The sequence below is a fragment of the Acartia tonsa genome, chromosome 5 (genome assembly GCF_053477335.1).
Source record: "Acartia tonsa isolate MP-2025a chromosome 5, ASM5347733v1, whole genome shotgun sequence".
NCBI lineage: Eukaryota > Metazoa > Arthropoda > Copepoda > Calanoida > Acartiidae > Acartia > Acartia tonsa.
In genome coordinates, this window is record NC_137264.1 from 19,149,043 (window position 1) to 19,164,703 (window position 15,661).

At 29.3% G+C, this 15,661-nt stretch overlaps 1 protein-coding gene across 4 annotated transcripts in view; it reads right to left on the reverse strand.

Annotated features, from left to right (window-relative positions):
* Window positions 1-15,661, reverse strand: part of LOC145318931 (tubulin polyglutamylase TTLL5-like) — a 78,274-nt gene that overhangs the window by 37,013 nt on the left and 25,600 nt on the right. For 2 of the 4 annotated variants that reach the window (XM_080160647.1, XM_080160645.1), the window contains exons 3-8: window positions 11,884-11,956; window positions 11,360-11,459; window positions 10,261-10,324; window positions 3,067-3,126; window positions 1,951-2,076; window positions 211-270 (exon numbers count right to left, since the gene is read on the reverse strand). In XM_080160647.1, the coding sequence (XP_080016773.1) occupies window positions 211-270; window positions 1,951-2,076; window positions 3,067-3,126; window positions 10,261-10,324; window positions 11,360-11,459; window positions 11,884-11,956 (483 nt within the window). The remainder of the gene's footprint in view (window positions 1-210; window positions 271-1,950; window positions 2,077-3,066; window positions 3,127-10,260; window positions 10,325-11,359; window positions 11,460-11,883; window positions 11,957-15,661) is intronic. The other 2 variants (XM_080160648.1, XM_080160646.1) reach the window with 1 other exon arrangement.

The following is a 15,661-nucleotide window of genomic DNA, read 5'->3' on the forward strand; positions in this document are numbered from 1 at the left end:
GAAATAAATTGAAAAATAAAATTGGCGTCTTTCTCATGAAAATGATAAAAACAAAATATTTGTATTTGTTGATTTTATTCATAATATTAGATAGATAGAGTAAGGGATAACTAGCATAGACATCCATGGGGTGGGTTTAAAGGGGTGTTTACCCCTCTCAAATTTTGAAACCCCTCATTTTACCCCTTTCAAAAAATACTTGATATATACCTCATGAAAGCCATGTGCATGAAATATTTGACTAACTATCTTTGCATCTGCTTGAACAACCTAAACAAAAGCAAATTAATTAGTTAGGGACAATTAAAACCTTACCAATTGATAATTCTTTTAAGAATAAATTTACTTTAAAAATGTTGCGGTACATTTTTAAGAAAGGGATCACTTGATTGTCATTGTTTTCATTTTCCTAAAGTGGTTAAAAATCCAACTTGTAGAAAAGTGAGGAAACCCAATAAGCAGATTTAAACATACCTATTTTATATATAGGTTTACACCTGTGGGGTTAATGAATACTGGATAGGTATACATATACTATTATTTATGTAAAATGGTAAGTTTTTTTTCATATATTTACAGCTTAAGAATTATTAATCTGATTGAGTTTTCTATTTTTGGAAGATTCACATAGGCCTCGGGATGATTTAGGCAATTCTATTTTTAGATTTAATTCTCAGGATATTTTTAGGATACTTATAGTCCTATTTTAGTTTTTCCCTAACCATTTAAATACAGAGCCCCTAGATGCTGTGGGCGTAGCCGATAGTTTAGTACATATTAATACGCTTTTATTATAAATTAATACTGATTGAGCTATTAAATATTTAATGGGTTGCGTACAAAAAAGAAATTTCTAACAAAAATCTGAAAATCCAACATTCTTTTATTTTGTGTATTGTTTGTGTTAGCAAATTTAGTTTGTCTTGTTTAATTAAACTTTATTTCAAACAAACAGATACACATACATATGTATAATACATTTTCCAGTATGGCTTGAAAACCGATTATTATCCACTGGGTAAGAACCGGTTTTCAGCCACACTGAAAAATCATCTTTAAAAATTTTCCACAAATACTTAAATAAAAATCATGAGGGGATTTAATCTTATAATTTTCATTTTAATATCCGCGGTAAGCTGTCTATAGTACGATGCGATAAATAACTATTATAAACAGAAAACGTTAGGTCTTTGTTGAGAATAGAAGTTATAAATAGAAGCTAATCTTAAAAGAGGAAGAAATGAAAACTATTTTTAAAAATTGAATTTATTAAAATTCGATTCCAAAATGCAATGAAATTAAGGGATAAGACAATACATGATAGATTTATATAATCTCAAATAATGATAAACAATAGGGTTGGGCCGGATACCAGATATCCGGCTGATTTATAATGCCGGATATCCGGTTCCGACCGGATATCTGGCCAACGTTCGATATCCGGCAAATTACCGGATATCCGGCCGGATAACCAGATATCCGGCGTCAAAAATTAGCCGGATATCATGTAACCGGATAGTTTTAATATCCGGTATCCGGCCGGATATTGAAAATGACCGGATATCCGGCCCAACCCTAATAAACAATACCCCCTTTGTAGATCAAAATTAATGGTTGAAATGTATAGAAACTGTTAATTTGGACCAATCAAAATTCCACAAAAATATCCAAAGTATTCTTAATAGTCAAATATCCCCTTCCTCTCTGATAAGAATTGGTAATTATATATGCATGTATTAAACTCTTTGCTAAAGTCAAAGCTACTTAAACAGCCATTATAGATGTCTTGTGGCTGGAAAAGCAAGATTTTTTTTTATCACAGAAATATCCTAAAATTTTTTAACTAACTTTATAAATATGTAAACGCAAACAACCATCAATTATCAGTTCGTTAACCATAAATAAGTTTTCTTAAATTCAACTGATTAAAATCATACATAAGATACTTACCTTAAAGGTTAGGTGATACTTGATGCCCACAGGGGTGTTGGAGGGGTTACTGAGAGCGCTGGGGTTGAACACAACGATGGGATACCGTTTATTCTCCATTGCACTAGCCCACATTACGTCATCCGCCTTGAAATATGAATTAGTTTAAATTTCTTTATAGTTGTGGCGAAAAAATAAAAAATATTAATATTTGTTAACATAAAAAGGTTCCAGAGCGAAGTTTGTGTGTTTTAGATGTCTGTCTATCTATCTCCTTCAGAGCAATTGAAAATTTAAAAATAAGATTATCTGAAGAAATTTTTTTCTTTAAAATTCAAAGATTAAAAATGTGTTTTCTTTTTTCAATAAAATGATTTAAATGTATTTTCACAATATTATATATTAAACAAAAACAGCATTCAAACATCCAAATGTCTTTGTTTCATGTTTTGTATGTAATGATCAAACTATGATAAATTTTAAAGTTGTTTTATATAAAGTTAAAGCTACAGTGGACACGTTGATGGGTACATTTGTTCTTTCATAAGCTTAGAAAATTATTAAAAACTTCTGTTATTAACACTAACTCAACCTATTTAAACTTTTATTTGATGCAATTGTATATGGGTGCATTTCTATTTTCGCCAATAACCCGCGACAAATGCATAAAGATGCCAGGTTTGAATCTCGGCACAGCACCGCGTCTTAACTAAAGACGTTAAAAATGGTTCTTACTACTGCTATGTAATATGTATAAATCAATAGTTAGAGAGAAGGTTTTGGCCAAAAATAGGCGCAACTCATGACCATAAGGAATTAGGACTTACAGAGAAAAGCAGTGCAATCATATTGGGTTGGTTGTCTGTAGGGTGGTTGGCCGCGTAATCTTGCACTTCATTAATAAGATTTGGTTTAGAGATACACAAAAATTAGACCTATTGATGAATCCCGTCCTCTAGAGGCTTTCCAGATTATGTTCATTCGATGATTTTACCTTTTCTATTTAACATTGTTACTTTCAGAGCGCGGTAACTGCCAACCAGCGGCCAAAAAGCCGCCATTAAACCGAAGCTAAGAAATTTTGAAAAAGCAGCTATTCGGCGGCTGGCTGGCGGCTGCAGAACCCAGGTATCCTACCTTATCATTGGCCCATGAACCGCTGTATGAAACTCGACTGCGTGACCTTTCCAAGTCAACCTAGTAGACACACACAACCATAACAACCAAAATTAACAAGGACAATTCATTTTAAAGCTTGCATGGCTTTTAGTAAACAATCCTCGCAGGAAATGATTTCTGCTCCCAACCATTTTCTCTGTTTTTGATATTTTGCTTATTTTTGGCCATAAATACATGAGTTTGTAAGGTGATTACCAACTTAAAAATTCAGAGTTAACGGTTTTTGTTCTAAGGAGCATTATCATTTTTAAACATGTCTTTTCATGATATAGCGTATAAATAATATAAAGTATAAATTTCATACAGTAAAATTTGTTAGTTAATCATCAATAACCCACTTTTAATCCTTAAAAATATCACAAATACGAAGATTTTTTTAAAATGGCTTTCTTAAAGTTATGTACGCACTGTTAAGGAGAAAGAATCAATCCATGGAACAAAAGTCACTTTAAAATCTGCAATCATTTACAAAATCGAGCGTTTTTCATTATCTCAATACCACTCTTAGCTTTCAGGGTATTTGTAAAACTGACTCTGAAAAAAATTATAAAAATACTTTTATTTATAAAACAAACTTATTAAAGACGGATGGGAATATGATTGGTCAACTATTAAAATGATTAATTTATTAAAAATTGTATGTTTCATATTTTCATACTTTATTTTATCAGTTTTAACTACCCATTAAAATGTTTAACTTTGTTCAAATCTTACTGTATAAAATAAATTTATTGTACAACCAACTTAATTTTAGTTGTACAATTTAAGAATAAACAAACATTATACTGTAGTTGCTTAAATTTTGCTACACAATTTTTGAATGATCAACAATTGGTGTTATTCGGTTGTACAAATTTACGTCAAGGCACTAATACTGTAAAAAACAAGCCAAAAAAGGGTAAGAAAATATCACAGAATTAGCGCTCACTATTGATCATCAATTTTATGTATTTCTCTATTGTGCTTTGAATTTTGTGTCAAATTTTAACATTTAACATAACTTAATCAACTTACATAATTTTGCGATAATTGGGGGGAAGACGGTTATTTTTATAACCCTAAAGTTTATAAGATTTTTTTAAACTTCCTGTCTCACTTGAAAAGTTTTTGCTGTTTTTGCAACTTTTTATGCATAAATTATTTTTAATTAAATTAAACCTTAATTATTTCAAAATAACCCTTCTATCATTTTATGTCAGAATAGTATTATGAAACTTTAATCAAAAAAGAAAATAGCCTAAAATCATCCAGAGAACTAAAGTAAATCTTCCCGAAAATAAAAAAAAATAATTGATGCAATGATAATAAAAATGTATGGATTTGGGTTTATTTAAGCAGCAAAACTTTAATTTGTTGATTTTTTTGGGTTGGTAATTATCTGGAAATGTCTTACAAATCACACTGTCACCTTTCATCAAATACAATTTTAAAACTCTCTAATTTTAAACAAATTTGCTGCTATTTCAAAAATCTTTCTAAGAAATGATTTTGAGAAAAGTCACAAATGTAGGGTTAAAACAAGAAGATAAATAGTGAATAAAATTGGCAATTTTCATTTTGGAATTGAAAAAATATATGTATGATATCAATTTGAGAAATGGCTTACAGCACAAATTAAGTTATTATCATTTGCACATCATTTAAACAGACAACATTGCGAAGGACCAATCATGTAAGAACTTACTCCTTAAATTACTTTAAATTGATCCTTTAGGGGGTGGAAAAAAATATATAAGGTGCTCAAACACTCTTTAGGAATGGGGCCCACTGTACTATAAGTTGTGCGTGTCAGTCTTTAGGTGTTTTTATTATTGTGAGAGAAAAAAAGGAAAAATGTACTGCAATAATTCTAAGTTTAAGTTATGACTGCCAAGAAAGTGAGAATATTCAGACAATTCCAGCTTTTCTCCAGAGATTAATCATTCACAGTTCATTAATACCTGTATTTATCATACACTGCACATTGGGGCAGATCAAGCAAAAAGGGGATTTAATTATTTAGAGCCCGATTTTCGTGTTCGAAATTGTCAAATAAGGGTTTTTTGAGGCCAGGGAATGTATTTCTAAATTTATCAGAGCAATATGAGAATTTTTTAGTAGCGCAGCTACCCTATTACTAGCTTTTTGGGCCTTTTAAAGTGTATCTGTGTCAATTGTGGTCATTAATACCTGCATTTATCATGCACTGTAAACAAAACTATTAATATATTTGAAAATATTTTCTTATAAATGTTAAAAAAAAATCGCAACCAGCATAATAAATGCAGGAATAAGGTATAACCAACAAGTGAAAATCTAAAATAATATTTGGGAGGCAGATGGAAAGGTCGTCAAATTAACATATATGAAAATTCGTATAGGTTTCGGGATTTTTTTCTTGAATTAATTTCGCTGTTGGTAAAAGCTATAATTAATGTAGCATAGTAGACATAAGACAACTAGCTATTTATTTTTTTCGCCTTTTCTTAAAGATCATAAATGGGCCCAATAATGAGAATATATCAAAATCCGAGAAAAATAAAAAGCCTATCTACTTTAAAATTGGAGGTAGGGAACATTGATCTGTTGATTATACTGGTTCCCAAAGTGTTTTTAAAATTTTTTTTTGTTGGCTTAAAAACTTTGGGATTTTAATTACATTTTGATTGGTTGGTTAAAATCAATCAATAATCAAGGGTTAGTTTTGTTAGTTAACAATCATTAAATGATTGTTAACTAATAAATTTTAAAAAAGTATCCTATTAAAAACATTACCTAAAATAATGTTTTAAAAACATTTATATGTATAACTATATTCTAATAAACAGATGCTATCGTGGCCATTAGTAGCGCAGCAATTTTCCACGGTTAGAAACATGTATTTAATGTTTTGAATCATGCACTTATTGTGTTGTTAATCAACTTTCCTTCACACAAAGAAGTTTTGTAACTACCACAAATCAGCTACAAGAGCTAACCTTTAAATTTTTCCTATTGATATTTTGTAACCCCCCCCCCAAAAAAAAAAAAAATTAAACGTCCTTGATTATACTTTTGTAATCATTTACAATCATGACGAACAAAGTAAAATATAGTTTAGCTAATCTTCTAAATCTGTGCTCTAATGAAATTTACTAATTTCATGCTTAACACTAACATGAAAAGTCCTAAAATAATGATTTCAATTATATTTATCGCAAAGCATTATCAAAGAATATAATAATAACATTTAAGTGAAATTGTGAAATAAAAATTGTATGTAACCTTTTTATGAAATAGTGGAATTTTTGTTTTAACTGTGCTTTCAGTGTAAAGAAACTGTTTTAGAACATGAGGTGGTGCTTTTAACTACTTAAAACAGTAAATCAAAACTTTGTTTTATATTCTCTAGATATGAAGAAATTAAAAAGATGGACCATTACGGCAATTTTCCAAAAGAAAATCTAAAAATTATATATCTTTTTAAATGGCAAAGCCAAATTAATTACAAAGAATTTTTGTGTACTTTTGACTACTGTAAAGTGTTTGACGGCGAGTGGTTTTATTTCCAATATAGCTTCGAGCCAATTATTATCCGCTGGTTCTAAGCCATACCAAAAAATCATTTATCGTGTCGTATAATAGAATACTAATAGATTTATAATTTGCACGGAAAGCTGTTTATAATATGATGCGATAAATAACTTTAATCTAGAGAAAATAAATGTTTTTTTAACAATATCTTGTAAAAAAAACCAAAGAAATTTACTGAAATAAGTAGCATAACTCATAACCTCTCGTTCATGACAAGTCGACAATTGTGTAATTTTCTAAAAGGTGCTCAGCCCTATGTCTAGGCATCATTAAGTCATAAAGAAAACTAGTCAACAAGAACATAACAATAAGCTTATTGCGGAGCTTACCTCCCCGTTAATGAAATACCTAAATTACGCCCCTATATGGGTTACCTTTAGCTTCGGTTTCTTTCGTAGCCTATAAGATTGAAAAAATCAATAATTTCTCTTAATTTATCATTTGGGCTTTAATTTTAAATTTCAAATTGGTAAGTTTTTGAATTCTTTAACACCAATAAAATAAATTGAAAGCAAAAATGTTTCTACTCTGTGTTTGTTAATTTTGTTTGTTTTAAGTCCAAATACTTTTTGTGGGACAGCGATTTTTGGATATTGTCATTCTTGATTATAAATAAATAAGATTCAACGTCATAAAGTTAAAAACTAAACCTAATATTGTAATGTATCTATTTATACTCAAGATAAAAATAACAAAATTTACGTCATAAAAAAGTTAAAATTATAGTTTAGATTAACTGCATAATGTTTATAGTAGTATTTTATTATTACTATAAAGAACCTATATTTATAAATGTTTTTCTTGTACTTATAGCTTCTACAAATATTGAACAAGGATGGAAAACTTCCATAAAGCAAAGCTCTAAAATCAGAAGGTAGGTCAAACGAACGTTAACACACTAGACGTTGAGTGTCAGAACTTAATAAGCAGAATAGAAGAATCTTGGTTTAAAAGAATATTTGTTAAATAATGGATACTGTTTAAGAACATATTTACTTATTATTATTTATTAGGACTTAAAAAGAAGCTTTACTTTAGATAATGTACCGTGTTGTCCTAGAAATCATTAAAAATCAGATAAGACTTTTTAGTAACACTTGTAGAACTGCTACGATTTCTAAGTTCACATGCCTACACTATGTATAAGAAATATACGTTACGTACGCACAGACGTGCAGCCCTTATTGTATAAAAGCTTCGCAGACTAACTTTATCAGTATTAAAATTATTGGCAGAAAAATATATATTACAGATTGACTATAAAGCATTAAAAGCTTTGCAATTAAGCGATTTATGAAATACACACCCTTCAGTTGTTTCATTCGATGCCTTTTAGAATAATTCAAAATATTATAATCATTTATTGTATATTAAGATAGAAAGAGAGAAAAAGAAAATAAAGAATAAATAGAGAAAAATAGAAAAAGAAAGATAGGGAAAGAAAGATAAGAAAGGAAAAATGGAGAAAGAAAGATAGAGAAGGAAAAAAAGAGAATGAAAGGTAGAGAAAGAAAGACAGAGAAAGAAATAGAGGAAAAGAAAAATAGAGAAAGAAAGACAGAGAAAGAAATAGAGGTAAAGAAAAATAGAGAAAGAAAGATAGAGAAAGAAAGAGAGAAAGAAAGATAGAGAAAGAAAGATAGAGAAAGAAAGATAGAAAAAGAAATATATATAAAGAAAGATAGAGAAAGAAAGATAGAGAAAGAAAGATAGAGAAAGAAAGATAGAAAAAGAAATATATAGAAAGAAAGATAGTGAAAGAAAGACAGAGAAAGAAATAGAGGTAAAGAAAAATAGAGAAAGAAAGAGAGAAAGAAAGAGAGAAAGAAAGATAGAGAAAGAAAGATAGAAAAAGAAAGATAGAGAAAGAAAGATAGAGAAAGAAAGATAGAGAAAGAAAGATAGAGAAAGAAAGATAGAGAAAGAAAGATAGAGAAAGAAAGATAGAGAAAGAAAGATAGAAAAAGAAATATATATAAAGAAAGATAGAGAAAGAAAGATAGAGAAAGAAAGATAGAGAAAGAAAGATAGAAAAAGAAATATATAGAAAGAAAGATAGAGAAAGAAAGACAGAGAAAGAAATAGAGGTAAAGAAAAATAGAGAAAGAAAGATAGAGAATGACAACTAGAAATGAAAGAAAGAAGAGAGAAGAAAATTATATCCTTAACATTAATCACCTTTTTGTTTGTGACTAATAACCATGAAAATAAAACCAAAAAATGCAAATTCAAGATGTGCTAAATTTTAATCTCCTATTGTGTACACAGTTTCCTCAGTGTTTCCTCATCCTATCTCAATATTTACTACTAGCAAAAAAATTTTATAGCTAAATTTTAATTTTTTAAATTTAGATTTTTTTTGGGAAGTTTGAAGCTTTTTTTTAGCTAGTAATAAATATTGAGATAAGATCAGGAAACTGTGTACACATTAGGAAATTAAAATTCAGCACAACAAATTCAAGTTGCAATTTCAAGTAGCGCGGCTACTATATAAATAGAGTTGTACTGTCTATTTGTATTTCTTTTAAGTCATTATTGTAACTATTTTTCTTGATATATTACGAGATTTAAACCTTTTTTTTAATAACAAGATCAAAACTTATTATGTGAAAATGTAATTTTTGGCGATTTTTCTTTTTCTTTTTCTTAATCTTCAATTTTAACGATGATTATTTCTATTATCCAAATTAAAAAGTAAGAAGGATTCAAATATTAAAATAATTTCGTCGCATTTCTGCTTATATTCTACTTTTTAATTAGATTAGCTTATAGACATAATTTGTATAGCTTATACGTTGATGAATAAATTGATTTTAAATTATGTGAATCAAGCAAAAAGGATGTTTTAAGTTGTATAAGTTCATAAACAATAGGGAAGAAAAATTATTTGTAAATGTAATAAAATGAAGCTTTAACAGCTCATAAAGAACATAAATATTCAATGTTCCTAATTGCCCCAAATCAAGAGATTTTTTAATTTATTTGATTTTAAAATCCAAAGCACAAAAGAGAAATGGCTATTTTATTTCTAATTGAAGTAGAATAAGTCTCAATTTTATCAAACCAATTTAGGCGTTTTTAAAGAATAATGTCCTAATATTAAATAAATTTTGATATTACTTTTCCATTTTGATATATTATAGAACGTTAAACAATAAGCAAAATTATGGAAACTAATAAAAAACATGCATAACATTATAAATATTTATAATTAAAGATTGATAGATTAATTGCAGAAAAATATTGGCGATTTCCCTAAAAAGGCCCAATCAAGCACATAAACCCACCTTTCTATTTGTTTGCGTGTTACTTTATGTCAGTTTAGGTTAGAGCCTCCCACAGGGGATAAGAAAAAGACTACTTTCCCCTCATTTTGAATTTATTTCAAATATAAAGGAGGCGGTTTCAGTGCTTAATAGTCACTTTGAGGGAAACCACAAATTTATGTATTAATGTTTTAAAATTTATATATTAATATATTGTTTGGGACATTGGGTGTAGATTAATTTTACCTTTATTGTCCTATCCTTCCCCTGGCTACAATTAATCCATCAATCAATGAATCAAGAATATGAAATGAAAGATGGCGTGTAAACTTACCTCCTCTTCCCCTTCTTGGCCATCTTTGGTGGCTTGTCTCCCCGCCCCCTCCAGCTCCTCTCCTCTACACATAGATAGATAGATGTATATAGATAGATAGATAAATTGATATTTAAGATTGTTAAGCACAAGTTAGATTTTTGAGCACTTTAGATAAAGGTAAACTAGGATTATCTCTCGACTATTATTCTCATAATGCACCATTAAATTTTTAATTTTTAAAATTAAATTGGGACTTACTAATGAGCAAAAAAATTATGCTAAAATAAAGGGGGGGGGGGGGTTTAATGCAACCATCTCGTAATCAATGTATAAATGGAATTTTGATCTGAAATTGTGCATGAGTAATCCTTGGTAGGTCTATTTTCCCTAAATCGAAAAAAAAGTTGAAAAAGTAACGGCTAACGGCTCAGCCGTTTAGCCGTTTTTTGGCTATTTTTAGGGCAAATCTTCATAAATTACGTAGAAATCAACTTTTTGAAACATATTTTTGCTTTAAATCATGTGAAATGATACAAAAAACATTGTTTAGCAACTTCCGGCTAGAACCGTTTGAAAACGTTTTGGATTGGAAAAGAGCATTATGTGGAGAGAGGTTTCGTGATGGATTTCGCTTGAAAATACCCAACAAATGTCTAAACGGATGAGCCGCCAGCCGTTAGCCGCTACTTTTCCAACTTTTTTGTTCTAAGTGCCATTTATACCTTGATTACGAGATGGTTGCATTAAACCCCCCCCCCCCCCCCCCTTAGGTAAATTTGTAATGAAATATAAAAATTCAACCCTTTTCATAGCTAGCCTAATTATCTCTCGATTTTTTTATTATTAAAAACTAAATATCTATCCATAAAAACAACAAATAATTGTTGCAAGTTATCAAAATAAAGTAATAATAAAATGTTTCAAATTATACCATTTTATAAAACATAAAAAATAAAAACAAAATATGTTAATGTTGCATTATTACACTTTTCATGTCACTTATAAAATACTTTAAAAATTTCACTAAAACTCGTATAAATCTAATCTTATTCTTTAACATCTATTATTGGTTTCTCAAAAAAAATTTAACGCTTCGTGCCAATTCCGTAATACACACCTGTTGATGTTTCCTCCAGCTTCTCCTTGTTGTTCTGTTGCCTGCACCTGGCCGGTCACGTGTTCTGGTGATACTTCCGTACCAGCAGGAGCCAGCTCACCTGACATACAACACGATTATTATTGTGGACAACCTCTAACGAGTAAGGTCTTATTGGCTGTTTGATAAATTGATAGAATGTTTATTAGAATATATTAGAACCGGTTCTTAAAAATATGAAAAATCATGTAAAGCATCGTATAACAAACAATTTCCCACGAATATAAAAGTAAAAGTTTTAAAATGAATACCAGTTTTGCTACCACTGGCCTTAAACTGGTTTTAATCTTATAATTATCATTTTGAAATCCTGGAAAGCTATCTATAATAATATTCTCTTCTTCATGTGAATTGAAAATGATTGCTATAATAGAAATAAATCTTCATATATTAGAATAGTTAATTTCAATTTGAAATAGGTTAATGTCATAGCTATTAAAAACCTTTACTCTTTTTTGCCCTGTAAGATAAAAAAATGTGCTTGCCTTTATTTGCACGCGTAGTACTGTTGCTACGATCCTTTTTGTACTCCCCTTTGTCTATCTTCTCAAGCACTTCCTAGAAAAAGGAAAAAATATTATTAGCCAATAATTAACAAGAGCAAAATGAAAAATAACTAGGATGACAACATTCATAAAAGCAAAGCTCTAAAACTGTAGGACAAACGAAAATTAACTCTTGTAGAGTGTCAGAACTTAATAAGCAGAAAATATTTTAAAGATTTAACAAAATTGTACGAAATTTTTTTTCCTGTTAAATACAGGATACTGTTTAAAGGACATACTTAGATTTTTTGGGACTCCGATTGTAATATTTTACTTTGTTGTCCTAGGAATCAGTATTCCAAAAATAAGATATATAGGATAATTATATCACATAAAAATTTCTGTTATTAAATTTAAAAATCAATATGATTTAAATTAACGTACGAATGTTCTGGCAACTAATTAACAGTTGTTGCGTACCTAAAAACTTAAAAACTTTGGAAGATTTAAAAAATCTTAATTGATTGGTTTAAACTCCAAACTATCAGTGTCTGAACTTTTCAACTAATAATCTTAATCTACAGAAGGGGTAGTTTTATTTATCATCGTTGTGGATGTACATCAATTTATTATTATCCATTGCCCTATTAGATCCTCAAGATCCATGAAAATTTAAGATTACATATATTAAAGAAAATAAATTCCATTACCAAATGAATAGAAATATCTAGTGAAAACATCTTACATTTACAATCAAAACTACTTTCTTTAAGGGATTCAGAGCTGGATCTTTGAATCAGTATAGTGGTACGCCAGATCGGGGTGAGCCAACTTTCCACCAATGAGAGCACAGCATTTTATGAAATGCCCCGCTGTGATTGGCTGAAATTCGGCGCACCTCGATCTGGCTCACCACTAAAATGATTTAAAGATCCAGGTCAGGATATAGGTCATTAGGAGATTATTTAGCTTTTCTAATTTTCAAAGATTAATATTGCAGAAAGAATTGGAAGATGATTAATTTAACTTCCAATGTTCTATATATTAATTAAGTAATTTATAAGCTTTGCCTTTTTTTTTTATAATTTTGTTTACAAACAATAATGGATGCGTCCTTATCCCTATCATAAATGTAGAGGTATTTGGGAATTTCAGGACAGCCATACAACTAAATTATAAAATAGAAAGGATTAGTTAATTTTTTTTATAAATTTCTCTTTAAGTTTTGTTTGATTATCCCACAGAAAATAACTTTAAGATACAATAGAAAGCTATTTAAGTCAGATACATAAGTACAAAGATCAGACACAGTAACAATATTATTGAAGAGAAGCTTCACTCTTTGAAAAAAGAAGTTAGAAACAAAAAAAAACATTTACAAAATGTATATTGAACTTGACAACACAAAAGTAGGATAAGTTTCAAATTTTAACTCTCTGCATCAAAAAATGTGTTTTTATGCATTTTTGCAAAAAAATATCTTGTATCAAGTTCAGTTTATGATAAATAAAAATGGTTTTAGTAACATTAAAATGGTCCTTTTGAAATACTAAAACAATTGCTAGTTATAAAATTTAAAATGGCCAAGGTAATTTCTTTTCTTTTTTGCCATTCTTTTTTAAATGAGGTTAAGATTTTTGATTGAATAGTCTTATTCAAACAAGGATGACAACATCCATAAAAGCGAAGCTCTGAAACGGTAGGACAAACGGACATTAACACTTGTATAATTTCAGAACTGAATAATCAGAATGCGAATGTATAAGAGTCAAAGCAAAATTTGTTGAAAAACTGCTTGATACAGGATAATGATTATGGACATACTTACATTTTTAGGTCTTGATTATAGAGTTGCTTCGCTTTTAATATTGTACTTTGTTGTCCCAGGAATCAGTATACCAAAAATAAGACCAATCGGATAATTAGGTCACATACAAATTTGTTGTTAAAAATGTAAAAAAATCAACATGTTTAAAATGGACGTACGGATATTCTGGTAATGATTATAGAGTTGCTACGCTTTCTAACTCGTACCCAACTATTACAGGAATCACCATGCAAAATTTGAAATCGATAGGACAATACTAACATGTCTAAATTAACGAAAAAAGCTATCCGTGACGGACGGACGGACGTATGGACGGACCGACCCTAATTATAGAAAAACTTCGCTTTTAAAAATTTTCAATAGTAATTTCAGAATACAAGAGTAGTAGTGGCAACGCATTTTTAGAGCTAAAGTGTAAAGTTGCAAAAAAATGTTAGATCAAATTAGCAACAAAGTTGTGTTTGTCAAAAATACTATTGGAAATATTAGTAGACCTCACAAAATATTGCTCTTAAAAAATGTAATATAAGACGATTTCTTTTTACTATTTAAATCTGTTGAAATGGTTCATAGTAATTTAATATAAATGCTTAACTACGTAAGAATGTAAATGCTTGCTTATAAAATATCTTCAGAAATTAATAAACTTTGAAAATTTTAAGTTAAGGTCAAAGGTCTTATCTATTAAAATCCCTGATTTTTAAAATGTAACTTTTTTCTCTAATTTTGCTCTAAATCGTAGAATAAAATTCACTTTTTATGTTTAGCTTTTTTAGCATGATATGGAGCCGGAACCTTTATCTTCTGTTATCCAGTGTTTATTTACCCAACCCCTAGTTTCAGAGGTTATGTTGGCAACAAATAACAAAGTGCAAGAAGCTTTAAGTCTCTAGGGAGGTATGGGTTGGATCAGGGACCTTCAGGGATAAGACAATGGCCAATGAATTGAAATACACCTCGATAAATTATTTACACTTCATGTAGAATGAAATAATTGGTGGAAAATTTAAAACACTGAATGTTGTTTGTACAACCCAATTAATATTTAGTATCAGTATGACATAAGAAGGTCCCCAATTTTTAAAGCCGTGATTAAAGATAAATAGATCGAATATTATGACTTGGATGCTGCACAAGATTTTCATGTATTATACTCACAGCTAGATGATATAACGATTCCCCCCATCCACCTACTTTACTCCTACTGGATGAACAAAATAATCATAGCAACCTAAATTGGCGACAAGTTTTCCCATGTCAATATATCGACGCATTCTTGATCCATTATACTAACCTTTTTGATATATTTTGATATTAAGGTATTTAGTGATTATTTACCTTTTTGTGTAAGCACTATTAGTACAAGGGATATAAAATATAAATTAGAAAATAAGGGAAAATTTCCTGGTATATTTTTAGAATATTTTTATTATATTAATTATTACTTTACCTATTCTAAAACAAGACTTACAACATTTGTAGCAGATTCCTAACAGATCTGATGTGGGGGTAACATCAACTTGAGTAAGGGAGTCCCCTACATGCTAGGGGCGCTGTGCTAGTTTAATAATATAAAGTAAAAGCCTAAATCAATAATGAAAAGTTTAAAAGTAAAAGTAAAGTGAAGGGGGGAATTTAAAATCTGTTGAGTGCCTTTACTTCCGTACATGTATCATATCATCTAATCATCAAAATCGCAAATTATTCCCTTAATTTTGCTCTCATAATTAAACAGCAATTATAATTAAATCATTATTGTGTCTTCTAAAAAAGGGTTATGTATGTAGTAATATGCGTAAGTGTGTGCACACCAAAATTTGTTGTAATCAAAGTTTCCTTTCCGTTTTACTACAAAATTGTGGAAAATTAAAGTTTATATTTCCTTCAGTTTCTAGAATTTTAACTTGTATAATATTATTTGTGAATTTTTATAGATAAAGGTTCAGGTGC